Below are 24,053 nucleotides of genomic sequence, written 5' to 3' on the forward strand. Positions count from 1 at the left end.
CAACGGGAGACTGACTGTGGAACCTGTGATCAGCCCCCCCACCCCGTCCTAGCCCCCCTCACTCCAGATCAGACCCAGCTCATATCTGCATTTAATTGTCTGTTTGCTTCGACAGGGCCTCCCCACAGCCGGGGCTAGAAAATGTCAGGGGTGCGGTGGGGGTATTCTCCCCGGCCAAGGGTGCACAACACGCCCCGGATGGGGGCGCTCAGGAGCGAGACACGCAGGGCAGCAGCAGGACGTGGGTGACGGAGGAGGCAGAATCCCACCCACCCACCCACCGAGGCGGGGATAATAGCTGGGCATGACGGGGCCCGCAAAACTGGAGGAGGGAGCGGTTGGGGGGGGTCTCTCCTCCGCAGGGCAGACAGCCCCTCGGGCTGCAAAGCCACTTTGTCAAAGCATCCGGCCCGTGGCAGAAGGGCGCTAGAGTCCAAGGCTGCGGTGCAGGGGCTGAGGAAGCAGGTGAGAGCTGACAGCCCTTCCGCTGCCCCACAGTCCCGCTCCCCAGCCCCCAAGCTACCTGCCCTGAGCTTCTCATGCGCTTAGGGGGCCATACAGTGTGCTGATGGGAGGAGGCATCTCGGTCCCAATCAGCTGGTTCCGCAGCAGCGATAAAGTCCCCAGGGTGGGATACTGTCAAGGGCGTGCCCCAGGGGGAGGCCATGGCCCTGTAACAGTGCCCCACCCTGCCTCCACTCCTCACCCTTTCCAGCCAAGCAAAAGCTCCAGATGCAGGATTTATGTCCTGGTCCCCCCTCAACTCCTCCCCCCTCTTTGCAGTTTCAGTCAGGTGCAGGATCCTTCTTCACTCGCTGTCCGTCAGCTGCTGTGCAGCACGGTGGTTAAACAGCTGCCTTGGTCCATCCCAGAGGTGGCTGCCTTTCTGCAGTCAGGTGCAGTGACCCGCTCTATGCGGCACATTTCACAAAGTGCGTTGGGATCCTTCCAGCTCCGTGCGAGCTTAGGATATCATGTACTCGGTTAAGCGTCCCTCGGTGGGAATGGGGCCCACATCTGTAAGGATGCAGCGAATCAGCCAGGGGTGGGGCTGGCTGCCCCAGCCCCTCAAGAGGTTCAGTAAGGTCCATGCGCCTGTAACATTGGTCCCGTTGGTTCGAGATGGTGGCGGCTCCTTGGTTTGCCTCTTGGCTCCCCGGTGGGACACGCCGATCCCAGGACGAGCGGCGCCCCCCCGCATCTCAACTGGGGCTGTGGGCGGGGCTGGCTTCGTTGCTGTCACTCACCAGGAACTCGTTAGATTTCAGGCTGGCCAGGGACCTGCAGCTTGGGAGGGAGGCCAGGGAGCCACAGAGCCCCAGCATGGATGGGGTGGGGTCCTTCCCTGCAGGGTGGAGGGGAATGGAAAGAGGGCAGGTCAGAGCAGGGGCCCTGCCCAACCCAGGCCATTCAAAAATCCCTGTGCACTTTTCTTGGGGGAGATTGGACAAAGTGCTAAGTGACTTGTCCAAAATCCTACTGGAAGTCAGTAGCAAAGCCAGGACTAGAACCCAGGAGCCCCGATTCCCAGTCTCCTGCTCTCACCACTAGACTCCACTCCCTCTGAAAGCCAGGGAGTGCTCCCCCAAGGCCTGACTCCTAGTTCCCCTGGCTCTAACCTCTACATCCTACAGAAACCGCCCCAAGCCAGCCTCCTAAAGTAACACAAATTCATAGAGTCCAAGGCCAGAAGGGACCATCGTGATCACCTTTTCTGAGCTGCGTGACGCAGGCCAGAGAACTCCTCCCAAGGAATTCCAAGAGCAGATGGTTTAGAACCACATCCAGTCTGGATTTAAGTATTGCCAGGGATGGAGAATCCGCCACCACCCTCGGTAAGTTGTTCCAATTACCCTAAATGTACACCTTGTTTCCCATCTAAATTTGTCTAGCTCCATGGTGGCTGATCACCGCAGAATGTAGCCTGGGGGTTAGATCAAGGAGCCTGGGTTCCATTTCCAGGTTCACCTCTAAATTCCCAGGCCTCTCTTACTTGCCCCTCCCCAGCTGTGCACTCTTGCACAGGTGCTAGGGTCTTCCTCCTACCCCAGGCATCTACTAATAGATAACTTCTGCCTCCCAGCCCTCCCAAAGGTGGCTGGCCTTTCCAACCACCCAACCCACTCCCCGGGCCCGTGGGCTTACCCAATGGCCCCCAGGGCTCTCCTTCTTGCTTGCCCTCCCCCAGCTTCTGGGAATCTGAGCTCAGGCTGATCTCCGCCGACAGCTGATCCGTGCTCATGAAGCTGTGCCTGTGAGAAGACAGCGCCCTGTTACTCCCGGCCTGGCGGAGCCCGAGCAGCATTCAAAACCCTGCCACCGGTGCATCCCCCCGCAGGAGTTCCTGCTGCTGCTGGTGACCGCGTCAGAGGGCCTTTCGGTTCCCACCGTGCGCTGCAAATTCTCCCAGAGCCCTGTGCGCTGGGAGCCGTGTGGGCTAGATGCCTCTGGAGTCCCTCCGGCCACTGGCTGGTGGGGCCCCACTGCGCCTGGCGGGGTTGCATTGGTCTGGGAACCTGATCCAGACAAGCACACGCTCTAACTTTACGCATGGCTGTAATCCCATAGGCTGCAGTGGGGCGGCTCTCAGGCAGTAAGTCACCATAGCGCAGCTGGGCCCTGTTGCCCAATCCCTGTTAACTAGCAGAAGCGGAAGCACTTATGTCCAGAGGGTGAGATTATCAATCTCCCAACCCCACCGCCCCCAGCAAACAGTCACAGCTTCCCAGAGAGGCAAGGGCCATGTGCAACACACAGCTGGGGTGGGGAGGATGGCCCCAGTTCTGGAAGAGAGACATCCCGAGCTGAGTATCTTATCCTATTCACCCCACATCTGTCCATCCAACCACACCTCTGTTTAGGCTCCTCTCCCCCTCCCTATCTGACCATCCATCCTTCCATCCGTCTAGGCTCCTCCCTCCCGCCGTCTGACCATCCATCCTTTCAGCCGTCTAGGCTTCTCATTGTCTAACCATCTAGATCCTCTCTCTCGCACACACATTTTTAACGGGTTAATTAACCACTGGAACAACTTATCAGGGGACATGGTGGATTCTCCATTGCTTGAAGTCATTCAATCAAACCTGGAAATCTTTCTAAGAGCTCGGCTCCAGCTCAGCCACCAGATATGGGCTTGAAGACCACTCACAGGGCGAGGGTCCTGCAGGAGGTCAGGCTAAATGATCATAATGGTTCCATCTGGCCTAACAGACTTGGAGGTTCTCTCTGGTGTTTGTCAGGCCCCAAGCCCCTCGGCCTCCATCTGTGGATGACTAAACCAGCCCCTGAGTTACCCCCAGGCTAGGAAGGATTTTGGAACAAACCAGCCAGGCCTCTGGTTTGGGATGCCACTTTTCCCCTCTGCTGGCAGGAGATGGGGTTGCTGGCTCTGGGCCCCACTCCCCACCCAACTCCCCTATTCCTCCCCAGGGGAGCAGGGTTTTACACAAGCTTCAGGGCCATGGAGTCGGATCTTACACACACACACACACACCATGCACTTTGGCCCCACAGGGCTGGAAAGAGAAGCCCCAACTGCCCCATCTCCTCGAGAACCCTGCACACCCATGCAGCCTTGGCAGAAGGCTCAGAGCAGCAGCTGAAGGTGGGAGGTTCGTACGGACCAGCCCCTGCCTCCCCGAGCTTCTCCTCTAGCTGCACTGCCCGCTGCCCCCACCCGGACCCGGCTCCGCTGTGTCTCCTCCCTGGGGATTCACCTCCTGAACAGCTTGGCGTCCGACCCGCTCTTGTTCCCATTGAGGGTCCCCAGCGACGGCCACTGGTTCACCAGCGGCGTGGCCATCTCCTTGGAGAGCTGGGTGTTCTCACAGGGGATCAGGCCCGTCCTGGAGGCAGAGTAGGAGGAGGGGAGGCTGTGATGCGCAGCGGGCCAGGGCCTGCCCCGAGAGACGGCGCCAGGAACACAACAGAGCCCTACATGCCTCCCAGCAGGGCTAGCAGCCACATACAACGTGGCATGCAGGGCGTGGTGGGAACTCTGGGGCAGAGGGAACTGATGCAGGGGGAGAGGAGGAGAGAGCCCCTCCCGGTGTGGGGCAGAGGGAGCTGATTGGGGGGGGAGAAGGGGAGGAGAGAGCCCTTCCCAGTGTGGGGTAGAGGGAGCTTGGGGGGAGAAAGGGGAGGAGAGAGCTCCTCCCTGCATGGGGCAGGGTTTTTTTGATGGACTCACAGCTGCTCCTGCAGTTCCAGGATGACGCCCTCCAGCTCCCTCTTCTCCAGCTGGTTCTGCACCTTCACCTCCTCCAGCCTCATCTGTAGACGTTTGTTCTCCGCCTCCAGGTCCTTCAGCTGGGATTCCCGGAGCCGCACCAGCTCCTCCAGGTACCCCTGGGGCACAGGCAGGGATCAGGCCCGGCGGAGCAGGAGTGAGCTCGCAGGTGGGGGCAGGGCCTGGGGATGCACAGCCATGGGTGTGGCACACTGTGCCCAGCCCAGCTCTGCCAGGAGAGGGATCTGGCAGCAGGGACAGATAGAGGATGCATGCCAGGACCACCCCAGTGGAGGCTGCAGCATTCCTGGGGCAGCAGCCCCCACCCCAGGCAGCAGGGCTGGAGCCGTACCCCCCAGCACCATGCACGGAAGGGAAGGGTGAGCACCATTTGGATGGGGAGGGAGCAGGTGGGTGCGGGGGGTGGTCAAGGTCACCGGTGCTGCTGGGCCTAGGGTCTGCCATGCAGGAAGCACCAGGGCTCCCCTAGGGGTACTTGGCCCTGCCTCAGCGCAGGGGGCTGGACGAGACGACCTCTCGAGGTCCCTGCCAGCCCCACATATCTAGGAGGGAGGCTCAAAACCAACCCCCCCCCCCCAATCCTCACCGCCAGGGAGCAGCGGGGGCCCCGCCCCAGCCTGATGCCCGGGTACCTTCTGCGCATACACGATGCGGAACTTCTGCTCCATCTTGCGCCACTTATTATACCAGCTGTCCTCGTCAGTGACCAGCAGCTGGTAGGGGTGCTCAGGGGAGCTCTCCTCGCTCGTGCTGCTCTCCACGCTCCTCCGGTCCTCCTCGTCGCTCAGGTAATCATAGCTGCCCAGAGAACCAGGGGCTCAGAGGGAGAAGGCAGCTCCCTGCCCGCCCCAATTTGGGGTGGGAGGGTCAGGGGTGTCTTGGGAACAGGAGCGAGGCTCAGCGAGTGGAGGGAGCACGAAACCCAGAGAACAGCATGGCTCCGACTCATTGTTGTCTGGGCTGATTTCCTCCCCTGGGCAGCAGGAGAATTGACAGCTTGGCAAGGACTGGAGAGGGAGTGAGAGTGTTGAGGGGCCCAAAGAGACACTAAAGAACAGAGCACTGTTGCCAGCTAATAAGAGCTCTCCTCTGTGGCAAGCAGATCAGAGCTGGGTTTTGGAGCCAAACCTCCGGACCCCTGGGTTCTAGCCCCGATGTGCCTCTTCTGGGCAGGTTGGCGCAGTAAATGGAATCACGGCAACAGGGTCAGAGCCTGGCACTTTGCCATCCTGCAGGGGCCGGACTGAGCTCCCTTCAGCGTGCTGCGCGGGGAGCTGTCCAGCGCATCTATACGGCTCGGCACGCATGGGAAAGATCTTGTGGCACTTTTTCCGAATGGTTTGCCTCATTGTCCCTGGTGGCATTTTTGCTTCCTTCCTCCCCTTGGCCTGTGCTGAGTGGTGGGCAGGTTCCCTCACCCCAGAGGTGCTGCTCTGGGAGCTCTCGAGAGATAGAAATGTAAATCCTGTAGGTCAGCCTTGCCCCTAAGTCACTCCCTCTGGCCCGTCATCCCTGCCGTGGCTCTAGTTTATGGAGTGCTCAGAGCTATGTGCCCAGCGACATCACCCCAGCACACTCCAGCAAAGGACTATCACCTTCCTGCCTCCAGACACCCCAAAATAGCATTGGCCTGATTATTAATCACATTGTGCCTAAGGACCAGCTGTGACGGGGCCCCTTGTGTTAGGCGCTGTACAAACACAGTGTAAGTCCCTGTCCCAACGAGAGTATTTAGGGTGACCAGATGTCCCGATTTTATAGGAACAATCCTGATATTTGGGGTTTTTTCTTAAATAGGCTCCTATTACCCCCCTCCCCGTCCCGTTTTTTTCACACTTGCTGTCTGGTCACCCTAAGCGAATTGGCTGTCACAGTGCTTTGAATCTCCTAATCTGCCCTTTGCTCTCTGTCGCCCCCTAGTGCTCTCTCTGCATCACTCTTTCCCATGGTTCTCCTGGCCCCTGAATGTCAAGTCTCGGATCATTTCCCCCTGGAACATGCCAGCTCTCATTTTTCCAAGCTGAAATCCAACTGTACTCTCTCGACCCCTTGGGACTATTTCTCTGCACCCTCTCTCAGTTTGCAGTTCTCACCGACCTGCTCTTCAGCGCCTCTCCTAGGTGCTGGGTAGATGTATGTGACAGCACTGTAGCAATCGGCACCGTGTCTTCTCACGGCCCCCTAGCGAGAGCGCTTGTGCTGCTTGGTACAGGAAACTGGACTACGTTACCCAGAATCCTTAGTGACAGGGTAGGTCTCGGGTTGTAAATACAAGTCTGGGGGTTCTTAGTTGCATGATGCAGTTACGCAATTGCAGACACCCCCCCCCACCCCGACGGGGGTTTTCGGCTTTGATAACTAAAGGCATCAGGACGCAGCATCCCCTCTGTGTGCAATGATGCACAGTGGGAGGGCAAAGGGCTGTACAGATCCATCTACATAACAACAAAGCCACCTGGAGTCAATAGGAGAGGGAGGCTGGTCTTAGCATGGTCCAGTGCCTACCACCATCGTCCGAGACTCGGGAGACCTGGGTGCCGTTACCAGCTCTGCTGTGGGCAAGTTAATTCCACTCACTGGGCCTCCACTTTCCCCTCCCACCATTTGTCTGTTTGATTGTGAGCTCCTTGGGGCAGGGACTGTCTCTTAGCAGGCGTCTGTGCAGCACCCAGCATCATGGGGCCCTGACCCCGGCTGGGGTCTGTCGGTGCCACTAATGGGAGCTGAGTGCTGTGCCCCCGACACTGACAGTGGATGGCTCATTGGGTGGATGATACAGTAGCTGTTACCTCTGTGTAAACTTCAGGTACGGGGTGTAGTCAATGACCACAGGGGTTTTCCCATCCATCACTTCCCCTTTCAAACAGAAACTGAAAGACACAATGAGAAAGAGGAGTTCAGGCAAAACCAATTGATCAACACTGCCCCACAGCTCCTGGGGTCAGAGCTGGAAACATTTTCCTGTGGCTCTAACTCTATCCTGATACGGTTCTTGGGGTACCCAGGAGTGAGAGTCACCCTCTTTTTCTCTGATGCCTGGACATCAGCTGCCTAATATCACCAGCCAGTCAGCCACTCAAGCCCTCTCCTCTGGTGTATCCCAGCCCTGTCACAAGAAGTGCACCCAAGTCTCTGAGCCCTCTTGACGCGTTCCTGGGAGACCCAGCCCCTGGTTACTCACAGAAATCCCAGTTCTGCCCCCAAGGGAACAGTGTACCCCAGTTTAACCTTAGATCGCTGCTCCTGAGAGTCATGGAGCACTTATAATAAAACAAAAGAAGGTTTATTTAAGAAAGAATAGAGGTTCCACCAGGGAACGAGAGAGAGAGAGAGAAACAAATGGTTACAATACATAAAACAAAATATCACAGAACACGCACTAGGGCCTACACTTACGAATAGCTCCCTTTCCTAGTTAATACAGTAGGTTCCTCCCCCTCGTCCCGCAGAGCTGACTGGCTTCCCAGGGCCCACGATGCAATCTTCTGTGAAACACTCCGCTCAAGAAGAGGTCTCCTCAGTGAATGGATGCAGAGGGTGCTTGTCCACCCTGTGATCCACCAAGCCAGCCTTTTGTCTTTACTGACAGGCAGTGTGATCCCGTCTGCTCTAATATTTCTTTTTACCTCCATGGGGGTCTGGATTGTTTGCATTTGGCTTTGGTGGTTTTCCATTGATTGCTCTAGGCAAGGGTAGACAACCGAACCTTGCATTAGGTCTCTGGCTGACCAGGGATGAGGGACAACCCCCTCCTGCTTGAATAGGCCATCACTGGATTCCCCGCTGACTAACTTCTACTCCAAGCCCATAAGGCAAAGTTTTCAATGAAGTTACATCATTCCTGGAGGGTGGCACCCCTACACACAACTCACAAGGATTAGGAGTCTTGGCAAGTCACAGGCTTTCAGGGGAGACCTCACACACTACCCTTCGATACCATGAAAGTGGTGTATTAGGTGTAGTGAGTGTGTCAGGTCTGAGACAGGAACTGTTTGTAGAGAACAGTGGAGAGCTTTTGCTCACTGACACCAACAGGCCCCTGTGCAACACATCCAAACCTCTCCCCGTGTAGGGGACGGTGCAAGAACACTGAATGAGGGGGGAGCTCCCAGCTACTGCAGTACCAGCCTCTCCCAGCAGGGGAGTGCTGTAGGGGTGGGGCAGGAGCGCTGGCAGTGGGGGGAGATCCCTGCTGCTCCAGTCTCAGTCTCTCCCAGCAGGGGGCGCTATGGGGGTGGTGGTGCAGGAGTGCCGGCTGCGGGGCAAGATTACGGCTGCTTCAGTCCCACCATTCGCTAGCAGGCTATGCAATAGGAGACAGCGTAGGTCTGAGGACACGCATACTCTTGTCTCCGTCCGGAGCAGGAAGCCAGGCAGGAGTGGGGCTGGAAGGTTCTCGGCAGACCAGTTCAGCCAGTTCCAAGGATGAGGCCAGGGGAAAATATGTTGGTTTTGCCCCCGTTAAAAAATTCTGGTGACCTCTTTGAAAAGCTCTTGCAACCCTGTACTTTGGAGCAGGGACATGAAATGTGGCCGGGCCATGGCCCCGGTGGCAGGGAAGGACCTTTTGCTGCTTTGGTGAAAATCCATCCAGATTTGGCCCGGTGATAACCTTTGACAAAGTGTCATTTGCCCATGCGGCGTACAGATTGATTAGATCCGAGCAGCTAAATTCCATAGAGATTCCATCCGTGCTGGGCATGGTCCAGCCCCGGGCCAGGCTCCAGCCCCGGGCCAGGCTCCAGCCCCGGGCCAGGCAGGGCTGCAAGACTTTCCTCACAATTGCAGCTGTGGTTCCAGGCCATTGCTATGCTCTAGGGATTATCTGGGGGAAGCTCCCTGGCTTGTGTTATGCAGGGGGTCAGACGAAATGGTCCCTTCTGGCCTTGGAATCTCTGAACTGAGACATGGAGCCAGGCTCTCTTGTGCTCTCACAGACCCTTCTGCTTGGCCCGAAGCATAAAGGAGCATGTTAGGAGACAGGAGCCAGACCTGCAGGGAGGGGATGGGCGGGGAGGATTGGGACGGGGGCTGGGAGGGGGAGATGAGGAACCTGGCTGGGATGGCAGTCTGGGTGTGGGGGGGAAAGAGAGAATCTGGGAGTGGAAGTTGGAGTCAGGGACAGAGACTGGGAGCAAGAAGAGGGAGACTGGGACTGCTTGGGAAAGAGGCTAGGAACCAGTGGGAAGGAGGTGAGATGGGGGGGGATTGATCTGTCAAGGCTCTGAAGTGAAGGGGGAGAACTAGGACTGGCTGGGCAAAGAGACTGGGCCAAGGAGCTGTGGGGGGAAGGGCAGGACACTGAGATTAGACAAGGAGCTCAGAGAGGAAGGTTGGGAGCCAGTGGGGACTGGGAATATGGGGGAGGGTGGCAGTGATTGGAGGCCAGGGTGGGGTGGGGTGGTTGGGTGGAAAGAGAGAGGTATTATACAGGATGAGGTGCTGGGAGAGAGGGAATTAGGGCTAGTTAGGCAAAACACACTGCACAAAAGGAACTGGGGGAGGAAACTGGGAATGGCTGGGCAGGGAGACAGGTACTGGGAGTTGGGTGGAGACTGGGATGAGGAACCTGGAGGGGTGAGACTAGGACGTGCTAGGCAGGAAGATTGGGACTGGGATGGAAAGCCTGAGGAGTGGAGGCAGATTGGCTAGGTGAGGAGAATGGGACAGAGAGAAGGAGCCTGGGTGGGGAACAGGCAGGACAGGGACATGTCAGGACAGATGGGGTCATGCTGGGGGGTAATCGGGGGGAGGACAGGCAGAAGAGTCTGTGCCCATTAGAGCACACTGCCCTGCAGGTCCTGGAATGGAACCCAAGATCCCGGAGTCCCACCATTCCTCCATTGTCAGCAAATATCTGTGAACCCCACTGGGAAATTCTCCCATCTCACTATAGTGTGGATCCACAGAGACGATAACAATCTACTACTGCTGTCAGCTACTCTGTTAGCTCAAGTTGCAGAGATCTGTGTGGTGCATCTAACGGTCCCCACTTGCTGATGACCCATGGGGGTGTCAGATCTGTCTCCTCCCCATCAATTCCTTCCATCTGCACCACTGGTTCCCAATCCCTTTCCCAAGCAGTCCCCGTCTCCCTCCTTTGGCTCCCAGTCCCAGTCTCTGTCCCCCATGCCAACTTCCACTCCCGATTTCTCTCTCCCCACCAGGAGGACCATTATTAAAGTTACACAGTCAAGCTCTCAAATATTAGGCAATGCCAGAATTAAGGTAGTCTGTGCAACCTCCCTTCAGCCCACTTAGGAGCACGAATGATGATACAGTCTTTAAATTACATGATCATGTTATTTTTTCCAGTACACTGGACTTGCTCTGGGGTTGAACCAGGGTTTTGCAGTTGTGGTGTACAGAGGCCCTGCCTCATTGGTTGCAGAAGTCGGAAGGTGTGTAGTGAAGGAGACAAGGGATTGCAGGAAGGGAAAAGATGGTCTGGTTAAAGGCAGTTGAATGTTGCTCTGGAGAATTAGATTCTGTCCCTCCCTCTGCCCTGTTCCTGGTGTGATGCTGAGCGAGTTACTTAAGCCCAGCTTTTCACTGATTATGAGATTGTGTTTTTGCAGGGGCCTGACTTGGAACTCTGGGGCTCGATTTGCAGAAGTGCTGAACGTTATCAGCTGCGATGGAAGGCAGTGGGAGCTGCGCTTTGAATATGTAACGTTCTATCTAATGCCAAATACTCCAAAAAGAATCACAACGTGGGCCTCTCAAAGTAGGCACCCAAAACGATTGGAAGATGTGCGAGACTCAGTTCCTCATCTGTAAAACGGGGATAACAACACCCTTCATCCCACCTGGGTGTTGGGAGCATAACACTAGTGAAGCACTCGGATGCGTTAGTGGCAAAACACTCAGGAGGAAATGAATAATGCGGTCTTCAGAGCGGGGTTTGAATAGTATGCAGTACATGGATGTCACCCACTGAGTGAGCCTGTGCACTGAATGAGCCAGGGGTCCTGTGGGAAAAATAGCTTGAAATCACATCATTAAAGACTATCCTAATACGTACACACAAAGGGGCTGAATTAAGGTTGAACTGGCAATCTTAATTCTGGCATTTCCTAACTTTTTTTGCCACCTTAATAGCGTTCTTTTAATGTAGGTTTTGGGCTGAGTGGTTTTTGTAATTCTAATGAAGTCCCTTGTTCGGTGTTTGTAGAAAGTGGGTCTGTGTGTGATTCTTTAGCCCTGACAGAGGAGCCCCGGTTGGCTCCGAGCACAGAGTGCTTGGATCTCAATATGAGAAATATGCATTGTCCCTGTCGGTCGGTCTGTCTCCCTCTGGGTTTTCTAAGGTGGTCATTCAGCACTGCTCTAGGTATTGCACAATGGGTGCTTTAAAAATACCTCTGAGATTTTGATTCAATGTGAGAATGGCTATGCTGAGTCAGATCAATGGTCCATCTAGCCCAGTATCTTGTCTTCTGACAGTGGCCGGTGCCAGATGCTTTAGAGGGAATGAACAGAGCAGCCAACTGAGTGATCCGTCCCCTGTTGTCCAATCCCAGCTTCCAACAGTTGAGGTTAAGGGACACCCAGAGCATGGGGTTGTGTCCCTGACCATCTTGGCTAATAAGCTCATGGAGGATAGGTCCTTTGATGGCAAATTCTTTTTTGAACCCAGTTATACTTTTGGCCTTCACAACATCCCCTGGCAAGGAGTTCCATAGGTTGGCTGTGCGTTGTGTGAAGAAGTACTTCCCTATGTTTGTTTTAAACCTGCTGCCCATTCATTTCACTGGGTAACCCCTTGTTCTTGTGTTGCATGGCACTTCCTTATTCACTGTCTCCACACCAGTCATGATTTTAGGGCCTGCCATCATACCCCCCTTCAAGAGGAACTGTTCTCAGGTGCCTCCTACCTGAAGTCAATGGCGCTGAGGCCGATCAGCATCCCGGTGAGCACGGTGGACTCTTCTCGCAGCATGATAGCCCCGTCATCGTAAAACCTTCTGTGGAGAAGGACAGACACCTTTACCCCTGAGGAGGGGGACGCAGCACACCCAGCAACACCGCACATGCCCCCACACAGCCTTACCACACAGACGGGCCTGCCCACGGCTACGAGCTCCACAGGGTCTCGCTGGCATCGGTCCACTCACACGCGGCCTCGCCCTGGAGACCCAGCCAAGCGCTGCGACACGACCCCCAGAGATCTCACTCATGCCCGTGCCCTTGCGCTGGCCCGTGAAATCCATCGTAAATGCAAAAGGTGCTGTTCTTACTACACCGTGCCCCCAGGCAGCCCTGTGCTGCATGCCACAGGGCGAGGTGCCTGCCTCTTACCTGAGCATTTTCATGCGCTCCCGTGCTCCCATTCAGGAAGCGAGTGGACTGAGCCAGTGAGGGGCAAGGAGGAGCGGGGATGGGGTCCTCCTTTACCCCAAGGCTGGGAAACGTGAGTCACACAGCAACCCTGCTGCTCAGACCAAGGGCCAGCAACGTGTGATGGGGATTTGTAGCCTCCACAGGAAGCCCATCCTGCTACAGTCTTCTGTGGATGGGGCCCGTAGGCTCTTCCTACCAATGCAGCCCCAAGACGGGCAAACACTGGGCTCCCTCGGGCTCGCCCTGGCTGTGGGAGAAACGGCTTCTCTGCACCCCGCCAACGGGGCATCGCGCTGCTCACCTGGTGGTTCTGGTGTCCCTCAGGGCAGTGGTGATGTATTCCGACATGCGTTTCTCCATCAGTGCCACGCGGATCCAGGCCCGGCCCTGTGACAGACGAGCCCAAGGCACTGGGTGGTCAGGAGGACCTGCCTCTAGTGTCAACATCCACCCACCCACCCACTCTATCTATTCCCACTGACACCCAGCCATCACTGTAGTCTCTGGGCACAAGCTAGTGTCTTGCGGCCATCCCCTTCAAATGCAGCGGACAGAGACCCTGCTGGGAAGGATGGACACAGGGGTTGCCCCATTAGCTGGTGTCCGTTTCCAGGTTGCCTAGGAGTGGCAGGGGCCCATTGGCCCAGCGACCCTGCTAGACCCACTGAGATGGGCTCTCTGCCCTTCCTAGGTGTCTGCTGCTTTCCCCGCTCCCCTGATGGGACCCGCCCAACTTGTTGGCTTAGACAGCGGGGGAGCAGCCGCCTGGGGCCCTGCCTGACCTTCGCCCTAGAGGTGCTGATGTTCTCCATGTTCTCAATGCTGCTGACGCAGTTGTTGGGGACCTTGCTGCAGGCCAGGCGGATGTAATCCCAGAAGCCGCGCTGCCCATCGGAGCTGAACCAACTGACGGGACCTGGGGCAGAGAGGAGGAGAAGGCTGGGCTGTGACCAGGAGAGGTCCCTGCAGTCCAGGGGGCCAGCCGGCCTTAAACGGTGGCCAATGCTGGAGGCCCCAGACGTCCTCGGTAGCAGATGCGTGCATACAACAGTTGCACACACACACACACACAGTCAATAGGAGTAAACTTCTGCACACCTGGATGCAGACAATTGCACAGAAATATGCATCCAACAGTTACACACACGTGCATGCAACCGACGTGCACAAACACTCACGGAAGCGGACATGTACAAACTTGTGCTTACGGTCGGTGCGTCCATAGGCAGGTCTCCTATTGCAGACGTGCATTAACGTGTACGCATGCACAGAACACACACATCCGGGGAGCCCAGCCAGGCCACACGAGCACACGCACCCTTACCTTTGAAGCGGTGACTCAGGATCTGCTCTAGAATGGCAGCAAAGTTGATGAACTCCTCTGACGAATCGTCAATGGGCTCCGTGGTGTATTTCTCCAGCAGGGTCTTCACGGAAAATCTACCGGAGAGAAAAAAAATCACAGACAGGTGTGCAGGGGAGGCAGACACGAGTTTCCTGTTGAGGACCCTCAGGGAGAATCTCTGAAAGGTAGTAAGGAGAAGCAGCTCTGCAGCATGATCTGGTGGCTCCAGCGCCGCACTGGGACTCAGGAGAGTTGGGCGCTATTCCTAGTTTTGCCACTGAGCTGGTTGTATGGCCTTGGGTGAGGCAGTGTGGCCTAGTGGATAAAACACCCCACTGGGGGTCGTGGGAGCTGGGTTCAATCCCAGGGCTATTGGGTGAGCTTGGGCAAGTTGCTCTCTGTGCCTCAGTGTCCCCATCTGTGAAATGGGGGTAATGATACTGACCTCCTCTGTAAAGCACTTGGAGCTTATATCACATTTTTCATCAATAGAGAACTAGGGACTACTATTGCTTCCCTCTAGAATATCATAGAAGATCAGGGTTGGAAAGGACCTCAGGAGGTCATCTAGTCCAACCCCCTGCTCCAAGCAGGACCAATCCCCAACTAAATCATCCCAGCCTGGGCTTTGTCAAGCCTGACCTTAAAAACTTCTAAGGATGGAGACTCCACCACGTCCCTAGGTAACCCATTCCAGTGCTTCACCACCCTCCTAGTGAAAAAGTTTTTCCTAATATCCAACCTAAACCTCCCCCACTGCAACTTGAGACCATTACTCCTTGTTCTGTCATCCACTACCACTGAGAACAGCCTAGATCCATCCTCTTTGGAACCCCCTTTCAGGTAGTTGAAAGCAGCTATCAAATCCCCCCTCATTCTTCCCTTCTGCAGACTAAACAATCCCAGTTCCCTCAGCCTCTCCTCATAAATCAGGTGCTCCAGCCCCCAAATATTTTTTCTTGCCCTCTACTGGATTCTTTCCAGTTTTTCCATATCCTTCTTGTAGTGTGGGGCCCAAAACTGGACACAGTACTCCAGATGAGGAGGTGGAACTCCTCCCCTTTACCTTGTCTGTTTAGCCTGAAAGCCCTTTGAGGGTGGGTCTCTCTCACTATGTGCACGTACAGCTCCTGGCACAATGGAGCCCTGCAGAACACTGATTCACCGTCTCCATCGGGGAGCATCCGCCCTGGGACACCAACCCCACACACCCTCCTCCTTGCGTATCCATTGTTGCCATGATGCGATTTCATGATCTGTGGTGCAATTCCCTGGTGAGGAAGCCGTTAAACAGCATCTGCACATGGACAGAGACAGCATGCTCTCCCGTGGACAGATACGGTAAGCCCATGCCCGTCTCCAGCTCAGGATCACGCAGGAAAGTGCTTTACAGTCACTAATGAATTAGGCCTCCGAATAAAGAGGCCTATTTAACAGATAGGGAAACTGAAGCACAGAAGGGGCGGGGGGGAGAGTCAGTGAGGGTGAAGAAGGTAATTCAGGAATGCTGCACCCCTCTCTCCCCCATCACTATGTCATGCTCCCCTTCAGGGCCCAGACTAGAACCCAGGAGTCCTGCATCCAAGGTGTTTGCTTTCGAAGTGGGTTTTAGCCCACGAAAGCTTATGCCCAAATACACGTGTTAGTCTCTAAGGTGCCACAAGGACTCCTTGTTGTTTTCACTCACATCTATGATTATTGTGAGTCACACTATTAGCCCACTCTTGATGGGCACCTGCAAATGGAACCAGTGGCTGCAAACGCAGCTCTGCCAGCAGAAGCGCTCTCTCCTTCCCCACCACGCTGTTTGCCTCTTCTCGCCACACTGAGACATCTGCCAGGTGCAAGGGGCTCTTCAGACACCTACGCACCCAGCGGACCGCGGACCTCAGGCCTTCTCAGGGCCTTGTTTTTCAGCACAGAGCAAGTGGAATCAGGCCTGAGGCCCCTGGTGGGAGCGGAGGAGCAAGACTGGGAGTTGTTATTCCTGGTTTCAGATGGCATCATTGACATTTCAAACCCCGCAAAGGGTTTTTGCTAGACAGGTGTCAATTAGGCACTGAATCAAAGGGATATTGTAAGGGGGAGACTGACTGGTTTGGGGGCACAGACAGTGTGTGTGTGTGGGAGGTTGAAATAGAGCAGGGGACTGGAACTTGGGGCTCCGAGGGTCTAGTCCTAGCTTTGGAAGGGAGCATGGTCTAGTGATCAGAGACAGACTGAAAGTCAAGCAATTTAGGTTTGGTTTCCAGCTCTGGGAAAAATATGGTTTGGTGGGGAGAATAGGGGCTGGGATCAGGACTCCTGGGTTCTATTCTCTGTTCTGCCCCTGTATGAACCTAGGCAAGTCACTTCCTCGCTCTGTGCCTCAGTTTCCCCATTTGCAGATGGGGACAGTAAAAGTGACCCACCTGCTGAGGAGCTTGAGGCTTATTTCATGCTTTAGGCTCTCTCTTGTGCTCTCTAAGGGCTGTACAGGGTGCCCTTACTGCCATTTTTACTTTAGCCACTGTCCTGCTGCTGCAACTCTCACACATTTAAAAGCCCATCTTACTAAGTCACTGACCTAGCTGACATCCTGTAGCAGTGAGTTCCAAAGGCTAATCATGCAACATGTTAAACTTGGCCATTTTACCTACTGGAAATCTGTAGTTTGTAAAATGCAAATAAGTAACCTACCAGCCAGCCCAGCCCAGCCCCTCCCCTTCAGACACAGTTTCCTATGGAAAATGATTATTTATATTATGGTAGCACCTGGCAGCTCCAGGGGAGATCAGGGCTGTGTTGTGCTAGGTGTTGCAGAGACCTAAAGTGAAAGACAGGCCCTGCCCTAACGAGCTCACAGTCTAACTAGTCCGACAGAAGGCAGAAGAGGGGAGTATTTTTAATCCCCATTTTACAGATGGAGAAACTGAGGCACAGAGCTGGAGTGACTGCCCCAAGGAGGCTGTGGCAGAGCTGGGACCTGAACCTAGCTCTCTTTAGCCCAGCGCACTTGACCCACCCTTTTCTGAGTCTCATGGCCCTGTGCTTTTCCTCAGGGTGCTGCTTAGTGTCATCCTGATCTCACGTGGGGGCTGGGCTTTCCCACCCCACGACATCCCCCTCCTGTCTCTCCCCCACCCCCACTCCAGCCTGAGGATGTCAGGCAACCTTTCACCAGAGCTAGAATACATCAGGGGGGGAATAAAGACGCTAACAGGATTGGACAATGGAGCTTTTCATCTCGGTCTGCTTGGCCACGCTGCCGGAGGCAGCCGCTTGTGTTGCTGAATCAGGGCATCCTTTGTGACACTAGCCCCCCAAGGAGCCCATGCCTGAGCTGATCAAACCAATTTCTCCAGTGCTCATGGTGGGGGAGGAAGGGGGGAAGAAATGGTACTCAGAGAGAAACTGACATTCGTAAAAGCAGCAAACTAAGGTGCCACTTCTCCAAGAAGCTGGGTGCAACGTTAAGTGACTGGTAGCGATATCCTGTAATTACACGTCAGCGCCGTGGGAATGCACAGCCCTGCAGAGAACAGCCTGCCATTCCTGTAATTTAGACACCTGTGCCCGCATGGGCTCCGTTGGTGCCGGTGGGGTGCCACTGAGCCATCTGCAGAGGTCTAGTTGCAGGATGAGTGATTCAGGCCCTGACCCAGCAAAGTACTTAAGTAGGCACTTAATGTCTACCATGCGAGTAGCCCCCTTGATGCCAATGGGACAGTCTGCACGAGTAGAGGGAAGTGCTTTGCCGGATCTCACCAGCTCCGTTTCTGCAAAAGAAAAGTGGGTCTGACATCTTAGAATCCTTTGACTTTGTGATTCATAGAAGATCAGGGTTGGAAGGGACCTCAGGAGGTCATCTAGTCCGACCCCCTGCTCAAAACAGGACAAATCCCCAACTAAGTCAAAAGCAGGACCAATCCCCAACTTAATAAAAGCAGTGGAGAGAGGAGAACTGGTTGCCCCTAACTGATGTAGGCTTTCAAAAGGTCTTGGACAAGGACCGTCAATGGGGTGTCGTGGAGTGAGAGGCAAGGTATTATCATTGTTCCCACACTGCCACAGAGGCAGAAAGCAGAACAGGAATAAGGGGCCAATTTTCATCCTGGGCAAAGGTTAACAGTGGCAACCTGGAGATTCTGGCCTGGGTCCTGTGCTCTTGAACTCAAACATTCAACAGCAGTACGTATTGTGACAAAATTCCTCCTCTACCATGGTGGGTCTTGTGCTTATTGGCAGATTTGCTCGCCTCCGAGATTCATGGCAGCCCTCAGTTTGGCCGTTTTCATGAACCCACAGACACAGGAGGAGTTGACCTGGACTGACCAGGAGTTAGGAGGATTTGGGGGGAACCCAGGCCCGCCCTCTACTCCGGGTTCCAGCCCAGGGCCCTGTGGAACGCAGCTGTCTAGAGTGCCTCCTGGAACAGCTGTGTGACAGCTACAACTCCCTGGGCTACTTCCCCTTGGCCTCCTCCCAACACCTAATTTATCCTCACCACAGGACCTTCCTCCTGGTGTCTGATAATGCTTGTACACCTCAGTCCTCCAACAGTGCGTGTTCTCACTCTTAGCTCCTAGTGCCTCTTGATCCTAGCTCCTCACATACGCACCACAAACTGAAGTGAGCGTCTTTTTAAACCAAGGTGCCCTGATTAGCCTGCCTTAATTGATTCTAGCAGCTTCTTGATTGGCTGCAGGTGTTCTCATCAGCCTGTCTGTCTTGATTGGTTCCAGAAAGTTCCTGATTGTTCTGGAACCTTCCCTGTTACCTTACCCACAGAAAAGGGACCTACTTAACCTGGGGCTAATATATCTGCCTTCTATCACTCTCCTGTATTTCTGATCCTCTGTCCGTTCACTTATCCGGGCAGAGTTCCTCTGGGCGGCGTCCACTGACTCCCTTGATGCCTTTGAGGAGCAGTGGGCGCCGTCCGGGGTTCTCTGCTCAGTATCCCCACCTGGTTCCCTTCGTTTGACCCTTTGACCACACTCCTGGCCCTGTTATTCCATTAGTTGTCCCCCATACTCATATGGTGTCCAGGTCCTGTGGATCCCCCTCTTAAGCTGGGGGGGGGGTGAGATCCTTTAGCAGTGGGCGGGCTTTGCCCACCCACTTCCTGGATCCCCATAGGATCCCTCTCCTGTAGCCATCTGGCCCGACCTTGTCACAGTATATGTACACACACACACACACACACACACACAGCACTGGGAGACCTTAACTGGAGTCCCAGTGCACGGGGTTGTTGAGAGAGGCCATTCCCTGGCCCCAGGGAGTTTACAGACACAGGGCGGGAGTGACTTGCCCAAGGTCACACAGACAGTAGTGGAGCTGGGATTAGACGCCAGTCCTTCTGGCTCCCAGCAGGCCAGCATCCCATTCAATGGACCACACTGATGTTGCTATCATGTCCATTATAAGGGCTCCTAGTCTCTTCTTCAATGAGCTACACTATTTTTTACAGATCCTATCTAGGTTTGCTTGGTAGCCTCTCCACGCTGTTCACCATGAGTAGCACATTCAGTACTGATCCAAGCAGCTCTCAAACACAGCCTTCCGAGCATCCCAGAGCAAGAACCTACTCCTGAGCCACATGGCTTGTGGGAGCCAGATGGCTCCTCTCTCCTTTCTCATATGCCATCAGTTAATTCAGTGCCCTCCTCTATTGAGCCCAGTAGGTTACACCGCAGGCCACTTGCCCATGTGACCACAAGGAACCCCAGTAAGAAAGCATGGCTCAGCCTGGTGACCAATTCAACCCATGGCCCCCATGAGGATCCATTAAAAGCCAATGCAGTGGCTGTGTCTTGGCCATGGTGCCTTGCTCAGTAGGAACTAGACGGATACTCCCCTCTTCAGCAGCCATCAGATGATCATTTCAGACAGATTCTACCACCAGATGTACACGTTTTGCAAAGAGGGAATTACCTGGGAAATCCATCAAACCGCAAGGATCACACCCTGCTGGACTCTAACCCTGATGCCTCCTGTTGCACTTGGACCCAAGCGTTGTGATCTGTAGCCCTCGGAGACAGGTTTTATTATCCCAATTTTACAGATGAGTAAACAAAGGCAAGGAAAAGTCAAGGTCCCCCAGCACAGCAGAGCCAGAGCCTGGATTGGAATTCAGGAGCATCCACCTTGGTGCTTCATTCATTAGTGACTGCAGCATTCCCCAGGCAAGACGTTTCTCAGTCCAGCAGTTGTGCCATTCACGGTATTAACAACGAGCAACTGCCCCTGTCAAAAGCAGCTGCCAGTTAGGTGTGAGGCCCAGCTTGAAAATCTGGGGGGGTTCGCAGGGAGGGAGCAAGGAAGATTGTCCGGTTTGAGGGGACTAACCTGAGACTTGGGAGAGCTGGGTTCATTTCTTGGCTCTTGCTGCAGCCTGCCTGTGCCTTGGGCATGTCACTTAACTGCTCACTGCCTCAGTGCCCCCAGCTTTACTAGGAGGAGAACAGCACTGCCCAGCCTCACAGGGACCAGTAAAGCTTGTGAGGGGCTCAGCTACCGCAGTGCTGAGCTCTGCTGAGACAGGCAGAACTGCTCCCCAGTGACAGAGAAACTGCCCACGCAGACTCCCAGAGAAGGGTTGGGTGGTTCTGCTCCTGGAAAAAGACAAGGCCAGATACCAGCAGCACTGCTGGGCGGGGGGGGGGGGGGGGGAAGAAAAAGCGCCCCCCTTGCTGCTCACAAAGCCATCCCTTCTTCAGGGGGCTCCCCCCACCAAATAAGTGCTTGAATCAGTGGGGCCTGGACTGCTTCAAAGCTTTTCCTGTCCCCGTTACCAAGCCTAGGGGAAGGGGTCCCAGTGTGAAACGGTGCAATTGGACCCCACATCTTCCGGGCCCCATCTCTCCCCCGGGGACTGGCCCCCACAGCATTGAGTCAAGCCCCTCACTATGTTGAGGGAATAACTGCGGGCCCAGAGCTCCTGATGAAGACAAGGGGAGCCTGGCCTCGGGAATGGCCTCTGAGGGGCTAGCCATTTCCAGTGCAGCAGCTGGAGCAGGGCAGGGGCCTGTGGTAAGACCAGCAGGGACCATCCTGCTCTCCAGGGCTGACCGGCTGCTGACCCGGAGCGCCAGCTGCGACCTTCCGCAGCGGGGTGTGTGTGTGGGGGGGGGTACTGGCGATGGAGGCCAATGAAGGTCTTTAGGGTCACCCAGCACCATGCATAGGGGAGGAGGCACTTCCAGGAGGCTCTGAGTGGAGAAAATTGTACCCCCTCCTCCTTCTGGCATAGAGGCGGGTCACTTCACCCTGAAACCCCACTGGGACCCGGTACAGACCCGATCATAGCCCAGGGCCCAGCTGGGGGGGGCCGAAGGGGGGAGAAAGAGGCCAGCCCAGGGTGCGGCCCATTAGCAGGCCCCATCCCTCCCTCTTTCCCACGCTATTTCCTTCATGCTCAGGGAATAGCCGGCAGAGCCAGGGCTGCAGGGCAGTAACACACGGGCCGAGGGGGGCACTGCCCCACACCGGGCAGGGCTCAGCCCAGAGTCCTTGCTCCAGAAAGGGTGTTGCTATGACAACCCCCTCCCCTCCCCCACATGCTTGAGCCAGGCCTGCCATGACGTCACTTCCTGGAGCCCACACCTGGCCAACCCGGGTCCCGGCTTCACCCAACCCGGCTCTTGGGGTGTGGGGTACAAAACAGCAAGTGCCCCCCCCCCCATTCCGCCTACAAGCTGCTTTTCTCCCTTGTTCATCCTGGATCATCCCCTCCCCCCATAATTAGTCATCAATCATCATCACACCCCCCCCAGGGCCTAAGAGTCAACAGCTTAATACACAGCACTGCACCCTATCACCTCCCCCCAGCTGCAGCCCCCCCATTTCAACAGCCCCCCCTCCCCCAGTAATACTGCTCAGTACCACACCGATGCCAGCCTCACCCCCCCCTTCCAGCCAGTTGTCTGCATCCTCCTCAGACCCTCCCTTCTCTCCAGTTCTCTTTTCAGCCCCCCCCATAGCCCCTCTCCCCCAAAATCAGTTATCCAGGGAGCATATTTCTGCTTCCAAGCTGCACCTAGGATGATGCCACCCACCCCCTCCAGCTGCATCTCATTCCCTCCTCCCCTTCCCCCCCCACCCCTGAAGCTGCCCGGGGGGGGGTCCCACGTCCCTCCCCTCCCGCAGCCCCCCCCCCTCACCTGCAGACCGTGATGAGATTCTTCCTCTCCACGGCGATGTTCCTGGAAGAGGCTTTCTTGGAGGAGAGCCCGAGAGCCATGGCAGACTGGATACAGCTCGATTCCATCCAGAGCCGGGGGCGACGGGATCCGCCAGCCGAGCCCCCTCCTCTGCCCCCCAGATCACAAGCTCGGTGCGCCCCCCTGGCCACGGAATATTCTCCTCCCCCCCCCCACCTCCTCCTCCCGAAAATCCGCTCCACCCCCAGCTCTTCCCCCTGCTGATGGCGTGGCTCAGCAAACCCACGGAAAGGGAGCTCTCCCTGGTGCTGATGCTCGAAGCAGCCCTCCCCCCTGTAGGGAGGCCAGCCCCCTTCCCATGACGCGCTTGCAGGAAGGGACAGCCCACAGGCAGGGCTGGGGAGAGGATGGGGTGCTGGGGGAAGAGGAGAGAAGGTCTCTGGACCATAAGGTGGATAGAAAGTTGGCTAGATTGTCGGGCTCAACGGGTAGTGATCAATGGCTCCATGTCTAGCTGGCAGCCGGTATCAAGTGGAGTGCCCCAGGGGTCGGTCCTGGGGCCAGTTTTGTTCAATATCTTCATAAATGATCTGGAGGCTGGTGTGGATTGCACCCTCAGCAAATTTGCAGATGACACTAAACTGGGAGGAGAGGTAGATACGCTGGGGGGTAGGGATAGGATACAGAGGGACCTAGACAAATTAGAGGACTGGGCCAAAAGAAATCTGATGAGGTTCAACAAGGACAAGGGCAGAGTCCTGCACTTAGGACAGAAGAATCCCATGCACCACTGCAGACTAGGGACCGAATGGCTAGGCAGCAGTTCTGCAGAGAAGGACCTAGGGGTTACAGTGGATGAGAAGCTGGATATGAGTCAACAGTGTGCCCTTGTTGCCAAGAAGGCCAATGGCATTTTGGGATGTATAAGTAGGGGCATAGCCAGCAGATCGAGGGACGTGATCATTCCCTTCTATTCAACATTGGTGAGGCCTCATCTGGAGTACTGTGTCCAGATTTGGGCCCCACACTATAAGAAGGATGTGGAAAAATTGGAAAGAGTCCAGCGGAGGGCAACAAAAATGATTAGGGGACTGGAACACATGACTTATGAGGAGAGGCTGAGGGAACTGGGATTGTTTAGTCTGAGGAAGAGAAGAATGAGGCGGGATTTGGTAGCTGCTTTCAACTACCTGAAAGGGAGTTCCAAAGAGGATGGATCTAGACCGTTCTCAGTCATAGCAGATGACAGAAAGTGGAGTAATGGTCTCAAGTTGCAGTGGGGGAGGTTTAGGTTGGATATTAGGAAAAACTTTTTCACTAGGAGGGTGGTGAAACACTGGAATGAGTTACCGAGGGAGGTGGTGGAATCTCCTTCCTTAGAAGTTTTTAAGGTCAGGCTTGACAAAGCCCTGGCTGGGATGATTTAGTTGGGGATTGGTCCTGCTTTGAGTAGGGGGTTGGACTAGATGACCTCCTGAGGTACCTTCCAACCCTGATATTCTATGATTCCAGGGTCCATCATGCCCTTTTCCCAGGATGGAAGGGATCAGCCCCCCCCCGGAGCCCAGCCTTTCCGGAGAGCAGAATCCTCTCTCCAGAAGGCTGGGGATGTTGGGGTCAAAGGAATGGGAATGTGGCACTTTTGTTGCTCAAGGAGAGAGTTTATTCATGAATGGGGCGCGGGAGGTGGGTAAACAAAGCCCATCCGTCTGTTCTCCAGACCAACGGCCTGAGCCATTCATTTCGGAGCCAGGACCCGGCAGGCCCAGGTCTCGACTCCTAGGGGAGTTGAATAAGGAGTCCAGAGTCTGGAGCCTTGTCCCACTTTCAACCATGGAGGGGATGACTAAAGAATCCAAATTCCGCAAGGGGAAAATCCCAGGTTTTGACATGCACGTGGCTGAATAAGGATTCCAGGCATAATTTAAGTCAGACAACATGAACGAGAGAGCCCTGGCGGTCTGCGTGG

The 24,053-nt window shown here is 55.4% G+C and overlaps 1 protein-coding gene across 1 annotated transcript; it reads right to left on the reverse strand.

Annotated features, from left to right (window-relative positions):
* Positions 1–95: 95 nt before the first annotated feature.
* RUNDC3A (RUN domain containing 3A) lies at positions 96–22,223 on the reverse strand. The gene is given in 13 exon segments (XM_077806209.1): positions 96–1,345; positions 2,146–2,252; positions 3,717–3,845; positions 4,190–4,347; positions 4,882–5,047; positions 7,039–7,119; positions 12,127–12,216; positions 12,894–12,979; positions 13,375–13,508; positions 13,917–14,032; positions 20,271–20,356; positions 20,359–20,536; positions 22,085–22,223. Coding segments are annotated over 13 exon segments (1,581 nt in total). The 5' UTR covers positions 22,192–22,223; the 3' UTR covers positions 96–1,202.
* Positions 22,224–24,053: the final 1,830 nt, after the last annotated feature.

This window comes from Eretmochelys imbricata, chromosome 27 (genome assembly GCF_965152235.1).
Source record: "Eretmochelys imbricata isolate rEreImb1 chromosome 27, rEreImb1.hap1, whole genome shotgun sequence".
Taxonomy (NCBI): Eukaryota; Metazoa; Chordata; order Testudines; family Cheloniidae; genus Eretmochelys; species Eretmochelys imbricata.